General features: G+C 45.4%; 1 protein-coding gene across 3 annotated transcripts in view; it reads left to right on the top strand.

The window, feature by feature from the left end:
- The window catches only part of LARGE1 (LARGE xylosyl- and glucuronyltransferase 1), a 352,715-nt gene that overhangs the window by 144,063 nt on the left and 192,710 nt on the right, over positions 1-15,942 (top strand). For all 3 annotated transcript variants that reach the window (XM_081957172.1, XM_081957171.1, XM_081957173.1), the window contains exon 3: positions 10,644-10,945. In XM_081957172.1, coding sequence (XP_081813298.1) covers positions 10,644-10,945 — 302 coding nt within the window. The remainder of the gene's footprint in view (positions 1-10,643; positions 10,946-15,942) is intronic.

Below are 15,942 nucleotides of genomic sequence, written 5' to 3'. Positions count from 1 at the left end.
GGATGGTTGACAGGGCTGCTGCCTGGCGCCTCAGGGTGTTAGGTGCCAGGCCCTTGTCCAAACCTTCCTGCAGGAAGTCCAGGATGACAGGAACCGAAGCAAGGGGCGCAGACGTACCATGAGCCGTGCACCAGCTGGCGAAGGATTTCCAAGTGGCGTTGTAGATGCGCGTCGTGGACTGCCGTCGTGACGCTTGGATGGTGCCAATCACCTTGTCTGACAACTTGCCTCTGCTTAGGAGATCCCTCTCAAGTGCCAGACGGCCAGCTGCAGCCACTGGGGTTCTGGATGTTGAAGGGCCCCCTGGCTGAGAGAGATGTCCTGTGGAGGAATCCGCCACGGTGGTGTGATCGAAAGACTCACCAAGTCTGCAAACCAGGTTCTCCTGGGCCAGTACGGTGCTACCAGCAGCACCTCCGCCTCCTCTGCTAGGATCTTCCTGATGACTCTGGGAAGAAGAGGTAGCGGGGGAAAAGCGTAAAGCAGACCTTTCGGCCACGGGCCGTGCAGCGCGTTGACTCCTTCCGCCCTCGGGTCGTGGAACCTTGTGAAGAACCGCGGAAGATGCGCGTTGGCCGCGGTGGCGAACAGGTCCACCAGTGGGAGGCCGAACCTCTGGAACAGTTGCTGGAACAGCAGCGGATGTAGACGCCACTCCGAGTGGTCGACTGTGGATCTGCTCAGCCAGTCCGCCTGGGTGTTGCTCGTGCCCGAGATGTGCTCCGCCTGAAGAGAAAGGAGATACCTCTCCGCCCATCGACCCAAGAGCTCCGCCTCCTTCATCAGGGATCTGGAGCGCGTTCCCCCCTGTCGATTGATGTGCGCCTTGGTGGCGACATTGTCTGTCATGATGCGCACATGGTGGCCCTGAACGGTGCTCTGGAAGCGCTTCAGCGCAAGCCTGACTGCCCTCAGCTCCAGCCAGTTGATGCTGTGAGCGGCTTCGGAAGGGGACCACCTGCCCTGTGCTAGCTGGTTGTGGCAGTGGGCCCCCCAACCGAACAGGCTGGCATCCGTTGTGATGGTGAGCCTGACTGGCTCCTTGAATGGCGACCCCTTTAACAGGGCCGGAGACAACCACCATTTTAGAGAGCGACGTACCTCTGCTGGAACTGGAATCAGTCTTGTTGAGCTGCTTTCGTTTGCTCTTTGATATGGGAGCAGGAGCCACTGAAGGGGACGGGAGTGAAGTCTCGCCCAAGGCACGATTGACAGGCACGAGATCATCTTGCCGAGGAGCTGTGAGAGCTGAACCACCTTGACTAGACGTGACTGCTGCACCTGAACGACCATCTCCCGAAGGCTGGCCACCCTTTCCGGAGACAGGGATACCGTGCACGAGGTGGTGTCGATGACAGCCCCTAGATGCTTCAGTCTGGTCGTGGGGACGAGATGACTTTTTTCCAGGTTGATGGTGAACCCGTGGTCCCGGAGCGCCTGCATGGTGTGTTCTAGGTCGCTGACAGCTTGTTGATGCGATGATGACAGAATGAGAACATCGTCTAGGTAACAATGGAGTCTGACCAGACGTGACCGTAGAAAGGCCGCCACGGCTGCGAGAACCTTTGTGAATGTCCTGGGCGCCGATGACAGGCCGAATGGCATTGCCCGGTACTGGTAATGGAGGCCCGCGTAAGAAAACCTCAGGAACTTGCGGTGGGCTTTGCGGATAGGGATGTGGAGGTAGGCCTCTTTGAGGTCTATGGACGTTAGTATATCGCCTGGCCTGATGCACCCCAAGATGGACTGGAGGGACTGCATCTTGAACCTGCGATATGTCACGTGGTGATTGAACCTCTTTAGATCTAATATCCCCCTCCACCCTCCTGAGTTTTTGGGGACCAGAAACAGGATGGAGTAAAACCCTCTTCCTTCCTGGCCTGCTGGGACAGGTTCTATGGCCCTGATCTCCTTGAGGTGCCTTATCTCCTGTTCCATGAGGGATCTTTTGACTAACCCTGAGGGAACTGGACACCGGATGAAGTGGCGGGGAGGGGGGGACCAGAATTCTAAAGTGAGACCCATGCGGACCGTTTGAAGAACCCACTGGTCCGACGTGGTCTGCTCCCATTTGGCGTGGAACAACTGCAACCACCCTCCTATGGGAGCTGACCTGTGATGGTCATTTATACCTCCTAAAGGGTCGGGAGCCGGAGCCCCCCCGAAATGGCCGCTTGGAGAAGGGCTGCTGGCGACCTCTGTCTCGAAAGGACTGATGGTCCTGAGACCGCTCACCCTGCTGGGGATACGCCCGATGATAGGGGGCGGAGCTGGTGGAGGGCTCATTGTTCCGAAAGGCCTGCCTCCTGTAAGAGCCAGGACCTTTACGATCAGGCTTTTTGGTGACTGATGGCATCACTTTCTTTTTGTCCTTGTTTTCCACAAGGACTGGATCAAGGACCTCACCAAACAGCTTGTCCCCTTTAAAGGGGGCAGTAACAAGCTTCCATTTGGAACGCATATCCACATTCCAGTGCCTAAGCCACAGGAGGCGTCTGGAAGTAACATTAGACGCTAGGGCACGCGAGGCAAACTTAGCAGCATTCAGAGTGGCATCAGCAGTGTACTCTGTGGCTGCCATGATTTTATTGATATCCTGCCTGACTTTAACGTCCTTGGCAGGTATCTTCCTCAACAACTGCCTCAGCCACAGGAGAGCCGCCCTGGAGAAAAAGGAGGCTGAAGCGGAGGACTTAATGGCCCATGCAGCTGCCTGATGGGTCTTGTGACAAGCAGTTTCGGTTCTCTTGTCCTCAGCCTTGAGCCCCTCCAACAGGTCAGGAGGGAGCACAGAAGAGGAGGTAAGAGCCGCTACAGGGGGATCGATAGGAGGGAGCTTGAGCAGCTCCTCCAGGCTGGCATCCACCGTATATAGCTTCTTGTCATGGCTGCTGGGGGTAGCCATGGTAGCTGGCTGCGCCCACTGTCTTTGAACTAAATTGAGGAACATCTTGGGTACAGGAACTATTTCCTGGACCGAAATGGGTTCCTCAAAGAGATCCCCAGATAGATCATCAGGGTCTACAACCACCTGAGCTGGGGGGGTGGACCCCATGTGAGTTGAGATCTTAGCCTTATCTAAAATGGTTTTGAAATTATCCAAATTAAATAAGCCTGAAAAGGCCGGCTTTTTGGCGGGGTTTGCCTCATCCCCAGAGAATTCAGCTTCCTGCCTAGGAAGAAATTCCTCTTCTTCCTCCCAGTCTGACTCATCGGAGGCCACTGAAGAATGCAGGGACGGAGGTGGAAGGCTAGGAGTCATCTCTCTGGAATCCTCCTGGGGTTGCAAATGGTGGATCTTGCGAGTGCGCTTGCCACCTTTTCACATGCCTGCCTCAATGCCCTGGGAAATGGCCCTGTTAATTATTTCCTGCATTTCAGTGGATAGGTTAGGCCCTTGGTCCTCAATGGGGCGAACCCCTTGAGTGGGCCCGGGGATCGGCTGTTGAGGGGCTAAGGGCCCCATTGGAGCTGGTCCCTCCTCCATATCAGAGGGACAGGCAAAGAGATCAGCCTGATCAGCCATGGAATGGCCTGGAGAAGTTGCCATGGCCAAGGAATCCCCTTCCTCTTCACTATCAGAAATGGGGCCTCCCTGGGCTGGAGGAATTTCCCTGGAGGGCTCCCCAGGAGACACCGAAAGGGAAGATTGGGCCTGCTGTTGGGCTTTGGAAACCTGTTTTTCTAAGGCCTTCTGTCGCCTTAATGCATCTTTGTCTAGGCCTGAGCCCTGCTTGGGGCCATGCCTGGAGTAAGGCTTACTCCCTCTAATGGCCTCCCTGGCTGCTTTCCCGGCCTGTCTTACAGGGGCTCTGGAAGAGACACCCTCAGAAGTCTCAGGGGCCTGATCTGCCATGGTAACAATCACTGGTTGGGGCAGTAGGGGGATGGGAAAACCACCACTCACCACCTCCAGAAAGCCCACCGCAGCACGATGCTCCTGAGGAGACAAAGAAACTGCAAGGCCTGAAGTAGCTTGGAATCTTTTAGGCGCGAGCAGAATTCGCTCCCAGCGCCTGCAGGAGAGTAAGGGAGGCGACCCAGCAGGCCACGATCCCACGCCGCTATCACTTGCTTGGATTGGGGCCCAGGTCGCCGGTCACACCGGCCAAGTCTGACTCCACACGGCTCCTGCAAAGAGCCAGGCACCAGGCAGCTGCGGCAAAAAACTTTTAAAAGTAAAGCCGGAAGATTGCGCAATCCAAAATGGCGGCCGGAACTCACCGGAGCTCTGCGCGCCAAATTTAAAGAGGGAAGAAGCCAAAATGGCTGCCCTGGAAGCCCACGCAGCAATTTGACTTGCTAGAAGCACAAATTGCAACGGAGGGCTTCCAGTGGGAATCGGCCCCCAGTAGGGGTGCCCCAACAGCGCTGGCGTCGGCACTCCGACCCACCCGCTTCCCCCAACAGCTGCCTGTGGCTTCTAGGAGCCAGAGCAAAGCCCCGGACTCCAGGAGAGCCGAAAGGGTGAGAAAAACCCAATTAAAAAGGGAAAAAAACAAACTTAAATTTAAACTCACCAGCCTGCTCTAAAAATCCTTAAATATGCTGTTTTAAAAAATTATTCTTCCTCTGGAGAGTCCAAGGAATCAATCTTAGAACTGGAGAAAATCTTAAAGCGTCTACTGGGCTAGCTGAATTGAAAAAATCTGAGGAGAGTCGGCACCAGAGGCGTGGCTTAAAGTTTCAATTCAGTTCTGGGCAGATTGGCTGTGTTTAACCCTTCTTTGGACTCTCCAGAGCAGCGCCCTGGAAAATAGGATAGCAATCATTAGCATTCATGAAATCAATGACAGAATATACAGGGTATATCAAAAGTTGGAGTTAAAGATTAAGAATCTTACAAACAATTTAAGCTTGGATATTCAGAAACCAAGGCGATGATATGTATTTAAAATATTTATTTAAAATATTTATTTAAAAGATTTACATAGATTTATGCTACATAGCCCTATGTGGCTCACAAATGTATGTTACAAATACGTAACATATCTATTACATGTATTCATGTAATTTTATTCTGTATGAGTCACTGCTCATGTTTCAGACTTTCACATCTCTTAAAAAATAAGCCTCACTGAATAAGTAAATACGTACACCTTAGAAAACTATCAAAGGACTGTATTGTGATTGAAGTTATGCACTGATAACTATAATGATGTTTATATTATATAAAAGGCAGCAACAGTGGGATTATTTGTGTCTTCCACAAAAAGCTAGGTTGGAAGGAGATTGATAACTGGTGGCTTATCTTGTTTTTGTTTTGAATTGGTCATAACATTATGATTCTAATATTTTTATATATTTTTATGTATTTCTAGATTTATGATTTTGATATTTTGCACATGTTTGATAACTTTCTGTAGAAAGACAGTAGATGTACGGAAATAATGGCACCCTTTTATAATTGTGTGAACAGCTTAGGCTCTTTTTCTATTTAGTATTTTCATGACTTCTAAGAGGAATAATCATGATCAATATTCTGCCCCCTTCAATCATCAAATCTATCTTGGCAAGGCAGACTTTATAATGCAGTAATTGTGTGTGTATGCAAATGATTTTGTCACAAACTGATCTACACACACACACTCACAGTAGTGTTATTTAATCATAGGTGTGGGACAATACTGTGTGTTGTAAAGCAGCTTGAACTTGGAGAATGGCCAGAGCTCAAATAGGTCACACCTAAGGTGCTGTTTCGTTAACATACCTTTCTAAAATGTCTTTGGCTTCAGTACATTCCCTGTTTCTTCATATTTGTTTTTCAAATTATAACATTTCTTAATTACTTTGCTGAAGTGGGGCTGGATTTTGTTGCAACCAAAAATAGACTTTGGGTGGTGATATGATACGTGCTGAATGAACACACTGTTCTTAATCCCAATTATAGAGCCAGTAAAGTGCTGTCATAACCATCTGACATTTCTCTGTTACAGTTATGCTTTAGATCAGTGATGGCGAACTTATGGCACGCATGCCACAGGTGGCACGCGGAGCCATTTGTCAGGGCACGCGAGGCGCTGCCCTGTCAGCTGGCCAGCAGGCATGCGCGCACTGGCCAGCTGAGTTCACCCTTTTTTAAAGCCATTTTTGCCCTCCCCAGGCTCCAGAGGCTTTATAGGAGCCTGGGGAGGGTGAAAACAGCCTCCCCCGCCCCCCCGGACGCCCTCCGGAGGCGTCAGGGAAGCCTCCAGACAGTCCCTGAAGCCTTTGGAGCGCCAAAACAATCCTCCGAGTTTGCTTGGAGGGTCATTTTGAGTGCTCCAAAGGCATCAGGGAAGCCTCTGGACGATCCCTGAAGCCTTCGGAGCGCTCAAAACGACTCTCCGAGCAAACTGGAAGTCATTTCCGGTTTGCTAGGTGGATCATTTTGAGCGCTCCGAAGGCTTCAGGGACCGTCCGGAGGCTTGCCTGAAGCCTCCGGAGGGTGTCCAGGGGGTGGCAGGGAGGCTGTTTTCGCCCTCCCCAGGCTCCTATAAAGCCTCTGGAGCCTGGGGAGGGCGAAAAAAGCATGTAAAAATGGGGGGAGTGCCTGTAGTGCACGCATGCGCACTGGGGGGGGGTCGCACATTGCATTATGGGTGCAGCATGCCTGCACACGACCCCCCTGCGCTCCCCCCACTTATGGCACGTGGGCCAAAAAAGGTTCTCCATCGCTGCTTTAGATAGAGACAAGGAGACTAGGACCTCTACATATGGGAGTTGCACAGTCCACATAACCCTCTCAAGGTCACATTGTCTCCAGCTTCCTTTCTTTAATTTGCAAAGTTTTTTTTCTCTTTCTATCAGTGGTGTACTTATATTAGAATTAAAGGGTGCCTCGTTTGCAGTGGAGGCATCTGGAGAAAATAGCTTGGCTTCATTTAGCAGCTCTATAGGCAACTATCAACATTCCTCATCAGGCAGCATTCTGTAGTTCCAGCTGATGCTGTGTCAGAGTGATTTATAAATTTAGTGTAGGACACTGGGTGTGAACATTTTTGTTACATATAGAAAGGACACTCTTAGCATGCCTCATGTTTGCTGAGGGAAGATACAGACTTTAATACTTAGCAGAAATCCTTCCGTCTGAGCAATTGGTTCAAGCTAGATTCTGATTGCCAACAAAAGGTGCATTCCAGAAAATGAAATTTTGACCTACTGCTCTAAATTATGCTTTGTTGAACTTTCACTAATCAATAATCATATTTCTATTGTCGATAGATATAAATAGAATAATCTCTTAAGCCATTCAGAGATAAATTGAACTGTCCCCTGATCAGGCCCTCACTTCAACACATTCAGTGAAGGGAAGCTACCACTTCTCTTTGTGTAGATAAACTCTGAGGAATGGGTGACACAACCCTTATTATACGTGGGGATCCTGTTCCTGCTTCACAACCATGGAACATAAACCATGCAGAATAAGATCTTTTACTTTATTCATTCATGCATATGCCTCTGGGTGGCGTGCAATAAAATCCGAAAAATAATTACAAAATCACTCTATAACGGGGGTGTCAAACTCAAGGCCCCTGGGCCAGATCTGGCCCATGGGGTGCTTAGATCTGGCCCTCTGGGCCACCCTGGAAACAGTGAAGGACCAGTCCACAGTGCCAGTGAAAACAGAGCTCATGGGCGCATGCATGGCCCTCCTGAGCTCTGTTTTCAGCCACGATGGTCTCCTGCAGCCCTCGGCCAGTGAAAATGGATCTCAAGGGGGCCACATGCAGCCCTCCTCAACTCTTTTTCAGCTGTGATGGCCTATGGCAGCCCTCTGCTAGTGAAAACTGATCTCTGCAGGAGGCCATTGTGATACAAGTGATGTTGAGCTCCCCACCCCCACCATGGCCATGACCCCCCAGCCCTCCTGAGGTCAAACACAACCCTGATGAGGCCCTCAATAAAATGAGTTTGACACCCTTGCTCTATAAGTACAATATTAATATTATTATTATAAAAACCCAGAAGTGCTAGGGAGAGCATTAGATGCTACACACAATGTAGCCACCTCATTAAATCTCAATTTCTGTGAAACCCTCAAGCCTGTTGACATACTTAATTTTAAACAGACTTCCAGAAGAAAAATCAAGGATTGAAAAACTGCCTGCCATTTAGTACTCATAAAGAAAGAAAAATTGAAGTCCCAAATTACAAATAGATAAAAACTTTTACTGAATTTCTTGGGATCTGGCCTCTGTTTCACAATCATTGAAATGAGATCATGGATAATGAAAGCCAGTTTTGTCTTCTGCTCTCTCTTGCATATTATATGCCTATACTTAATCGTGTATTTTTCTTCAGACTTTGAAGAAAGTTTAGAAGACAAGCTTCATTTTAGCTTCTTTATTTTCAGATTCTTTTGTGGCTTGTTTGCTTCCACCTGATTACATGAAATATATGTGCTCAACACAGATAAATAGGATTTATTTTATATATGCTTTGTTACTTGGATTGCCGTCTTTAATTATTTTGTACCTATTTTTGTCGTCGTTGCAATTCATTTGTTGCATTTTGCTGTTTTTATGTTAGTCTTACTGATGTCAGCAACCCGGCGTTGGTTGAAGTCACTGAAGCTGAGTTAATGAAGGAATAAATGAAATAAATCCATACTATCAACCATTTACTTGTGTAAAGTCTTTGTGACTATAGCCTGCTATCCTACCAAGAAAATACTTGCTTGTGATTGGATGCCTCATAGTTTTAAAGTTTCCCCACATGCTAGCTGTGACAACTTGCCCCTAGCATCCTTTAGCTCTTTTTCTGCTAATGAAGAATTTTACCCAGAAAAGGTTTTATCCTTCCTGCGCTGCTCAGCCACATTAAGAATTTGAGGTTTATTTATTGTCACAAATACCCAGTATAATAAAGCCATATGGAATTTGCATACACTAAGAGATTGAGATTGATTTTGTTTGCACGGAAAGACGATCAGTTTCACTGCAGGATAAAGTGGTGATTTTTAAAATTTATTTATTCCAGGATAAAGATGTTATTCAGGCATTTTGAAGCAACTTTAGAAATCATAAAAGAGAGAGAAAGAAAAGTGCACAGACAGATGATAAACATATAAGCAAGGGAAACAAAAAATTGATGTACAGAGAGTATAGGTTTTCAAAGAAAAGGGTTTTGCCTGTGACCTGCAGGTTGCATATTTCTATCCCTGCCATAAATCAAGCCAAAGATAATATGGAATGCCTGCTGTTTCCCTGTACTGCATAACTTTGGAGCAAAGCAGAAAGTTTAAAAGAAAAATGATACACTGATAGCACCACTATTTCCCCCTTCACTGAATATGTATGTATATAAAACTTCTATAGATTTTTGTTATTTGCAATAACAAAAATCACATTATTATGGTTCTCAAACAACTAGATGTTTAGAGTGGATTTTTGGCATTTTTATCCATCTATTGAATCATCCCCAAGGATCTACGATAAGTGTATGTTGTTTGATGGTGTTAAAGGATGTAAACTGTTTCAAGTAAAGCTGCCCTTTGCAATGGTGATTTTGTCAGTGCTGAAGATGTTCAAAGGGTGCTCCAGATGTTTTGAGATTGCATCCGAAACACTTATAACTGTTGGTATTATCTTTGCTGTCTTTTGCCTTCTACTTCTATTTGCAAGTCTTTATATTAGATATATTGGATAAAAAAGAATGGTACAAGGTAAAAGAGGCTGCAAATAATGCAACAATATTTGTATAAGTGGAAAAGATAAAAGACTATAGGTAAAGAGATCAGAAAGTTTGGAATAAAGGTAACAGGAAAGAAAAACATGTAATGGTTTGAAAGAGTGCAATGGCTAAACAAAAAGCCTCCAGTCCAATGAATGGGATGAAAAGTAAAAGTAATACAACACTCATGGTGTAACTTAAATAAGGGAATTTTGGAAGGAGTATTTTGGAGGTGTGTGTGAAGGATACAAATTTATTAAGAGTGGAGCTGAAATTGTGTAGGAATGTCAAAAAATGTGAAGGCTGCAACTGTAATTGAAGTAGAAATGTACATATATCAATATGGTTTGTTTATGAAGTATCTGTGCAACTTGCTTAATGTGTGTGAATATTACTGCCTAATTGAAAGAATGCAATTATTGATCTATTCAAATGGAAAGTAGAAAAACATACAGCAAAATTAGTTTGTTCAGTATGCTAGGAAAAGTCGTTCATAGAATTCTAATTCCTCCTCCACCACCACCACCCCCGGCAAAAAAAATAGGCGCAAAAACTTAATTCCCCACCTCCGCTGTCCAATCTCCATCCCTTTTAAAAACCTTACTTAACTCCAGGCTGAAGACTAGAGGAACAGAAGCAAGCAAGGAATTTTTTTCCCTGCAACTTTTTCCCTTGAACTGGAGGGAAAAAAAGCCATCTCCCAAAGTTTAGACAACTAGGACTTTTGCCACGAAATGGAGGATGCTGGGTCTTTGCAAGCTTTATTTGTCCATCTGACTGCTTGTAGAGCCCAGCTAAGATTTTGAGTCTTGGCTTAATTGTAGACTGTTGTTACATTATAAGGATCCTTTGTATATTAACCATATGCACAGTTTATTGAGGTCTCAGGATTGATTGGAGTAAAAAATAATCTTGATGTTTTTTTTTCAGAGTTTTGACATTTTAATTCCATTTGGGACAATTTCTGTTTTGTTTTGCTTTCACTGCAGATGGAAAGCCAGTGTCATTGTCTCCAATTGAATCCCAGCCCCACAGCCCTCATTACACAGCCACAAGTCAACGTGAAAGAGAAAGCTTGGAAGTTCGCATGCGAGAAGTGGAAGAGGAAAACCGTGCACTACGCAAGCAGCTCAGTCTGGTGCAGAGCCGGGGCCTGTCTCACCGACGAGGCAATCACTCAAAAACTTACTCCATGGAGGAAGGGACTGGGGACAGTGAGAGCCTCCGGGCTGGCATTGTGGCAGGGAACAGCTCCGAATGTGGACAACAGCCAGCAGTGGAGAAGTGCGAGGTAGGCAGATGATTTCCTAGCCATGTTTCTAAAAGCAAATCAACCTGATGTGTTTGGAATAGTCTCCAGTAGCTTTTGAATCTTGACCGTTTATTGAGGATAACTCAATAAACAAAAGTATAAATAGATCTTGGAAATAGCTCTAGACCAGGGATGTCAACTCCTGGCCCCCGGGTTGATGCGTCATGTGCTGGACACATCCACACCTGGTTTAGCGAAGGAGAAAAAAGTCCCTGTATGTCACATGATGCCTTTATGATGATGTGAGTTTGACACCCCTACACTAGGGAAACTTCTAGTGTAGTTTTGCAATGGACACGGTAGGAGTTAATATCTTTCCCTGATTCCCCCTCCCAAATAATAAGGAAACTATTCCAAACATTTAACTGAACTCTGCAACAGAAACAAATTATCTTAATAGTTTCAGATCTGTATCCCCCCAGCTTCATGTGTTTTTCTTTTAATATTTTTTTTTAAAAAAACATATTCCACTCTCTTTGCTGTAATACTGAATGATGCAGCTCTATGTACACTTCTTTGGGAATTAGTTTCACTGAACACAGCAGCATTTATTTCCAGTAGGATTATACTAAAAGAGTTTGCTGAGTCACACTTGTCAAGAGAATGGTTTTAAAAACTAAGTGTTCATTATTTATCGTCCTGAATTAAAATAAATAAATAAAATCATATTTATTCATAGCAATTCAAGTCTTTCTGCATTGGTGAAGATGGATCCTTCACTGCACTGGCTATATGAAAGAAGTAGATTGAGCACAAGTATAGAATAACTAAGTCTGTATTAGGAATTTAGAAGCTCAGGAATTCAGCAAATGAAGCAGGACAGGGATTTCTGCCTTTTTTTTCTGGATGTGGGGAAGGGTTGTAGGTTGTAACAAACATGATCTTTTCGGGTTTTTCATTTCAAGGGAATAGGAACTAAATTCTCATCTCACCATAGTGGCCCTAATTCTCAATATTTCTTGGAGTTTCAGGAACTATATGCAGTTCCAGGGCACAGATTGTAAACCTGTTAAAGTAAAAACTTTAAGGAACATGTCACACTTAGGTGGGCCCATGACTTCCAGGTTTTGATAAATCCGCCTCATAGAGAACAATGGATTTGCTTAACATCCATGGATTCATTTAACAACCATGGTGATTCACTTAACCATGGAGCCAGAGAAAAGATTGTAAAATCAGGTTGATAATGTGACCTGCTTTACTACAGCTAATAACTTAACGATTGTAGTGGGCAAGCTCCATTATGGTTGTAAGGTGAGGACTACCCGTAATTAAAGTTACTTTCAGTTTAATGAGGGGCCTTCTTGCAGAACATCTTTAAGATAACCTAGAAGTTGTTGTTGTTTTCCTATTACAACCTCCTTGTTGGCTTAGAATGCACATTGGCTTTTTTTTAATGGACTTTTTTGCGGATTTTATTTTTATTTATTTTTTCCCTAAAAAGTAAAAAGTCTATTAGCAAAGTGCCATGTTTTCTTATGTTTGAGATGAAGTGTATTGGATTTAATTACTATTGTTATTGTTATTATTTATTAAACTTAAATGTGACCTGAATGCATGGCTAAGGACCCAAAGACTTATCTGAGTACAACCAGTTTTGGACAAGGGAATGACTGTTAAAAATAGAATGGGATGAGATGGGATAGGGATAGGGATAGGGATAGGATGGAATGGAATGGAATGGAATAGAATGGAATAGAATTCTTTACTGGCCAAGTGTGATTGGACACATAAGGAATTTGTCTTTGGTGCATATGCTCTTAGTGTACATAAAAAGACAAAATACATTCATCAAGAATCATAAGGTACAACACTTAATGGTAGTCATAGGGTACAAATAAGCAATCAAATCATATTAGGAAAGAATTAATATAAATCATAAGGATACAAGCAACAAAGTTACAGTCATGAGTCATAAGTGGAAGGAGATGGGTGATAGGAATGATGAGAAGATTAATAATAATGCAGACTTAGTAAATAGTTTGATACAAAAGTTGTATAGTTAAAATCCTTTACCTTACCTTTATTAAAATGGCCTTTGAAATTATAATATCTTTTACCAATAAATTGCTCACTGTAGATTAGTGTCATGCTGTAGCAGTGGTGGGTTTCAAAATTTTTTGGACCCTCTTCTGTAGGTGTAGCCTGCTTTGTGGGAGTGGCTTGCTGGCCATGTGACTGGGTGGGAGTGGCTTGCTGGCCATGTGACTGGGTGGGAATGGCTTGCGGCCATGTGACTGGATGGGAGTGGCTTGGCAGTCATGTGACTGGGTGGGAGTGGCCTAGACGATGTCACTGAATTCTTTGCCCCAATGGATGATCTACAAAAAGATATAAAAAAGGAATTTTATTATTTTGTGTACTTACTACTTAAATAAGATTAAAATAAGTACACAAAACGATAAAAGAGCTACTTACAGAAGGAAGATGACTGTTTTTGCCAGTCTTCAATATCACTGACTCCAATGAATGGCCTGCACAAAGAAGAGACACAGAAATGAACTCTTTCATTGCATGCACTGCATTAGATGAAATCAGCACACAAAATAATAAAACTGTTACTTACAGAAGGAAGATGACTGTCCTTGCCAATCTTCTACATTACACTTGCTCCAATAAATAGCCTGCACAAAGAAGAGACACACAAATGATTTTCTTCAATTGCATGCACTACATTAGCATGAAACAAGCACACAAAATAATAGAAAAGGTAGATTACTGCCCTTTTGTGGGTTGAAGTCACCCACTGACCACCTTGCTCCAATGAATGGCCTGCACAAAGAGGTATAGAAAGGAAGACTTTAATTGCTTGCACTACTATATTAAGATTAAACAAGCACACATCCTATTTATGTAGTGAATTCACACAGACAAATCTCCCAAAGTACATGCAAATAAAACCATTAAAAACATTCTATCCACAATACATGCAAATAAAACCATTAAAATATTCTATCCACAATGCATGAAAATAAAACCATTAAAAATATTATATCCACAATACATGCAAATAAAACCATTAAATAACCAATACATTTTCAGTGCAAGCAAACAGTCATTAAACAAGTGGTTGTAAGTCAAGGACTCTATCTATATTCCAATCAGGATCCACATAGTTTTAGTCTCAGTCCAAAATTAAAAATAAGGCGACTTCTTCCCTTTCATAACAAGAGGAGTAGTTGAAAAAACAGCTGCCCATCAAAATGCAGTAGAAAAAAAGCAAAAGGCAGCTGCTGGAAATCCTGTTCCATTTATTATTGTCCCACCACATTGTGAGGAAAAGCTCTTTCTCAAGAGAAATGCTTACCCTCTCCTGTGTGAACTTCAAGCAGCTTCTCAGGAGGCTATAAATCTCCCTTGGGAAAGAGATTTTCTTCAAATTGTGCACAGATAATACAGGGAAGTGGCTTTGAAAGCACTGCTGTGCTCTGACCCCCCCCCCTTTTTTTCACTTTAAACCAGGGGTGTCCAACCTTGGCATTTTAAAACTGGTGGACTTCAACTCCTAGAATTTCCCAGCCAGCATTCCCGGGAGTTGAAGTCCACACATCTTAAAGTTGCCAAAGTTAGACTCCCCTGCTTTAAATCAGACCTAGCTGGAGCCAAGAGTTACATTTGTGAACAAGGCAGACATTTTTAACATGAAACTCCAAAAGAGTCCAATCAGAGAAAGGAATCTAAACCTAATGTTTATTTATTTATTTTTCAATTTCTATGGCCACCCATCTCAAACAAGTTTATATAATGCTAATAACCCTAGCATAAAATTAAGCATAGAAGCTTCACGCTCTTCTCTGGGAGCTCTGAGAACATTTCTGCCTCCGCTGGACTTCGTCTTGATGACGTCGCCACAGTTGCCGGGCACGGAAGGACGGAGGTAGCTAGAGCTGCGCCAAGGCAACCCAGCGGGTGAGCGAAAGAGGATCAGGCAGCCTGATCCTCCATCGTTCACTTGCTGGCCCGCCTGCCTGGCTGCCTCGGCGCCACTCTGGCTACTTCCATCCATCCCCGCCCGGCAGTTGTGGCAACATCATCAAGATGAAGTCCAGCGGAGGCAGAAAGGTTCGCGCCACTCCCGGACTTCGTCTTGATGACGTCGCCACAGCTGCCTGGTGCAGAAGGATGGAGGTAGCCAGAACTGTGCTGAGGCAGCCTGGCGAGCGAGCGAGGATCAGGCAGCCTGATCGTCCCTCCCCTGCTCGCTCACCGGGAAGAGCGGAGAAGAGTGTGAAGTCCACCGGAGGCAGGAAGGTTCTTGGCACTCTGGAGAGCCGTGAAAGCAACTGGGGAGTGCTGAGAACCTTCCTGCCTCCCCTGGACTTTGCGCTCTTCTCCATGCGCTCCTCGCGACTGCAATAGACGTCCAGAAGCGGGGATGAGCGCCGTGCTCTGGGAAACCGTGAAAGCAACTGGGGAGCTCCGAGAACCTTCCTGCCTCTGCTGGACTTTGCGCGCGCTCCTCACAACTGCAATAGACTCCAGAAGTGGCGGGGCCTGTCAGGCTGGAAGCCCAAACCCCATTAGCCACAAAAGCCGCTTCTGGACATCTGTTGCAGTTGCGAGGAGCGCACGGACAAGAGTGCAAAGTCCAGCGGAGGTAGGAAGGTTCTCGGCACTCCCTAGAACCTTCCTGCCTCTGCCTGTTGCTGGTTGCCCAGCTGGCACAGCTCCATGCACACGCACCTCCTCTTTCTCCCTCCTCTTCTTCACTCCCCAAAGAATCTTCTTCTGCTTTCCAGAGCTCAGCGGGAGCCGGGCACAAGGGATGGGAGGAAAACCACACCTTGGAAAACTTCGCTGGGAAGGGAGGCGGGAACCAGTGGGGGGTGGGGATGCCCTGGAATGCCCCCATGTTTTGCTGGTGGCCACACCTCCTAGGCAAGTTTGGGGAGGTTCTAGGAGGCTGACTGCACCGCATAAGCTACCGCCCACGAGCAGCGACGGAACGGGGAGGGCAAGCGAGGGGGGCAAGGCAG

Source organism: Natrix helvetica (genome assembly GCF_964273705.1).
Source record: "Natrix helvetica genome assembly, chromosome: 6".
In the NCBI taxonomy this organism is placed as follows: Eukaryota; Metazoa; Chordata; class Lepidosauria; order Squamata; family Natricidae; genus Natrix; species Natrix helvetica.
This window is presented reverse-complemented; position numbering and strand designations above follow the sequence as displayed.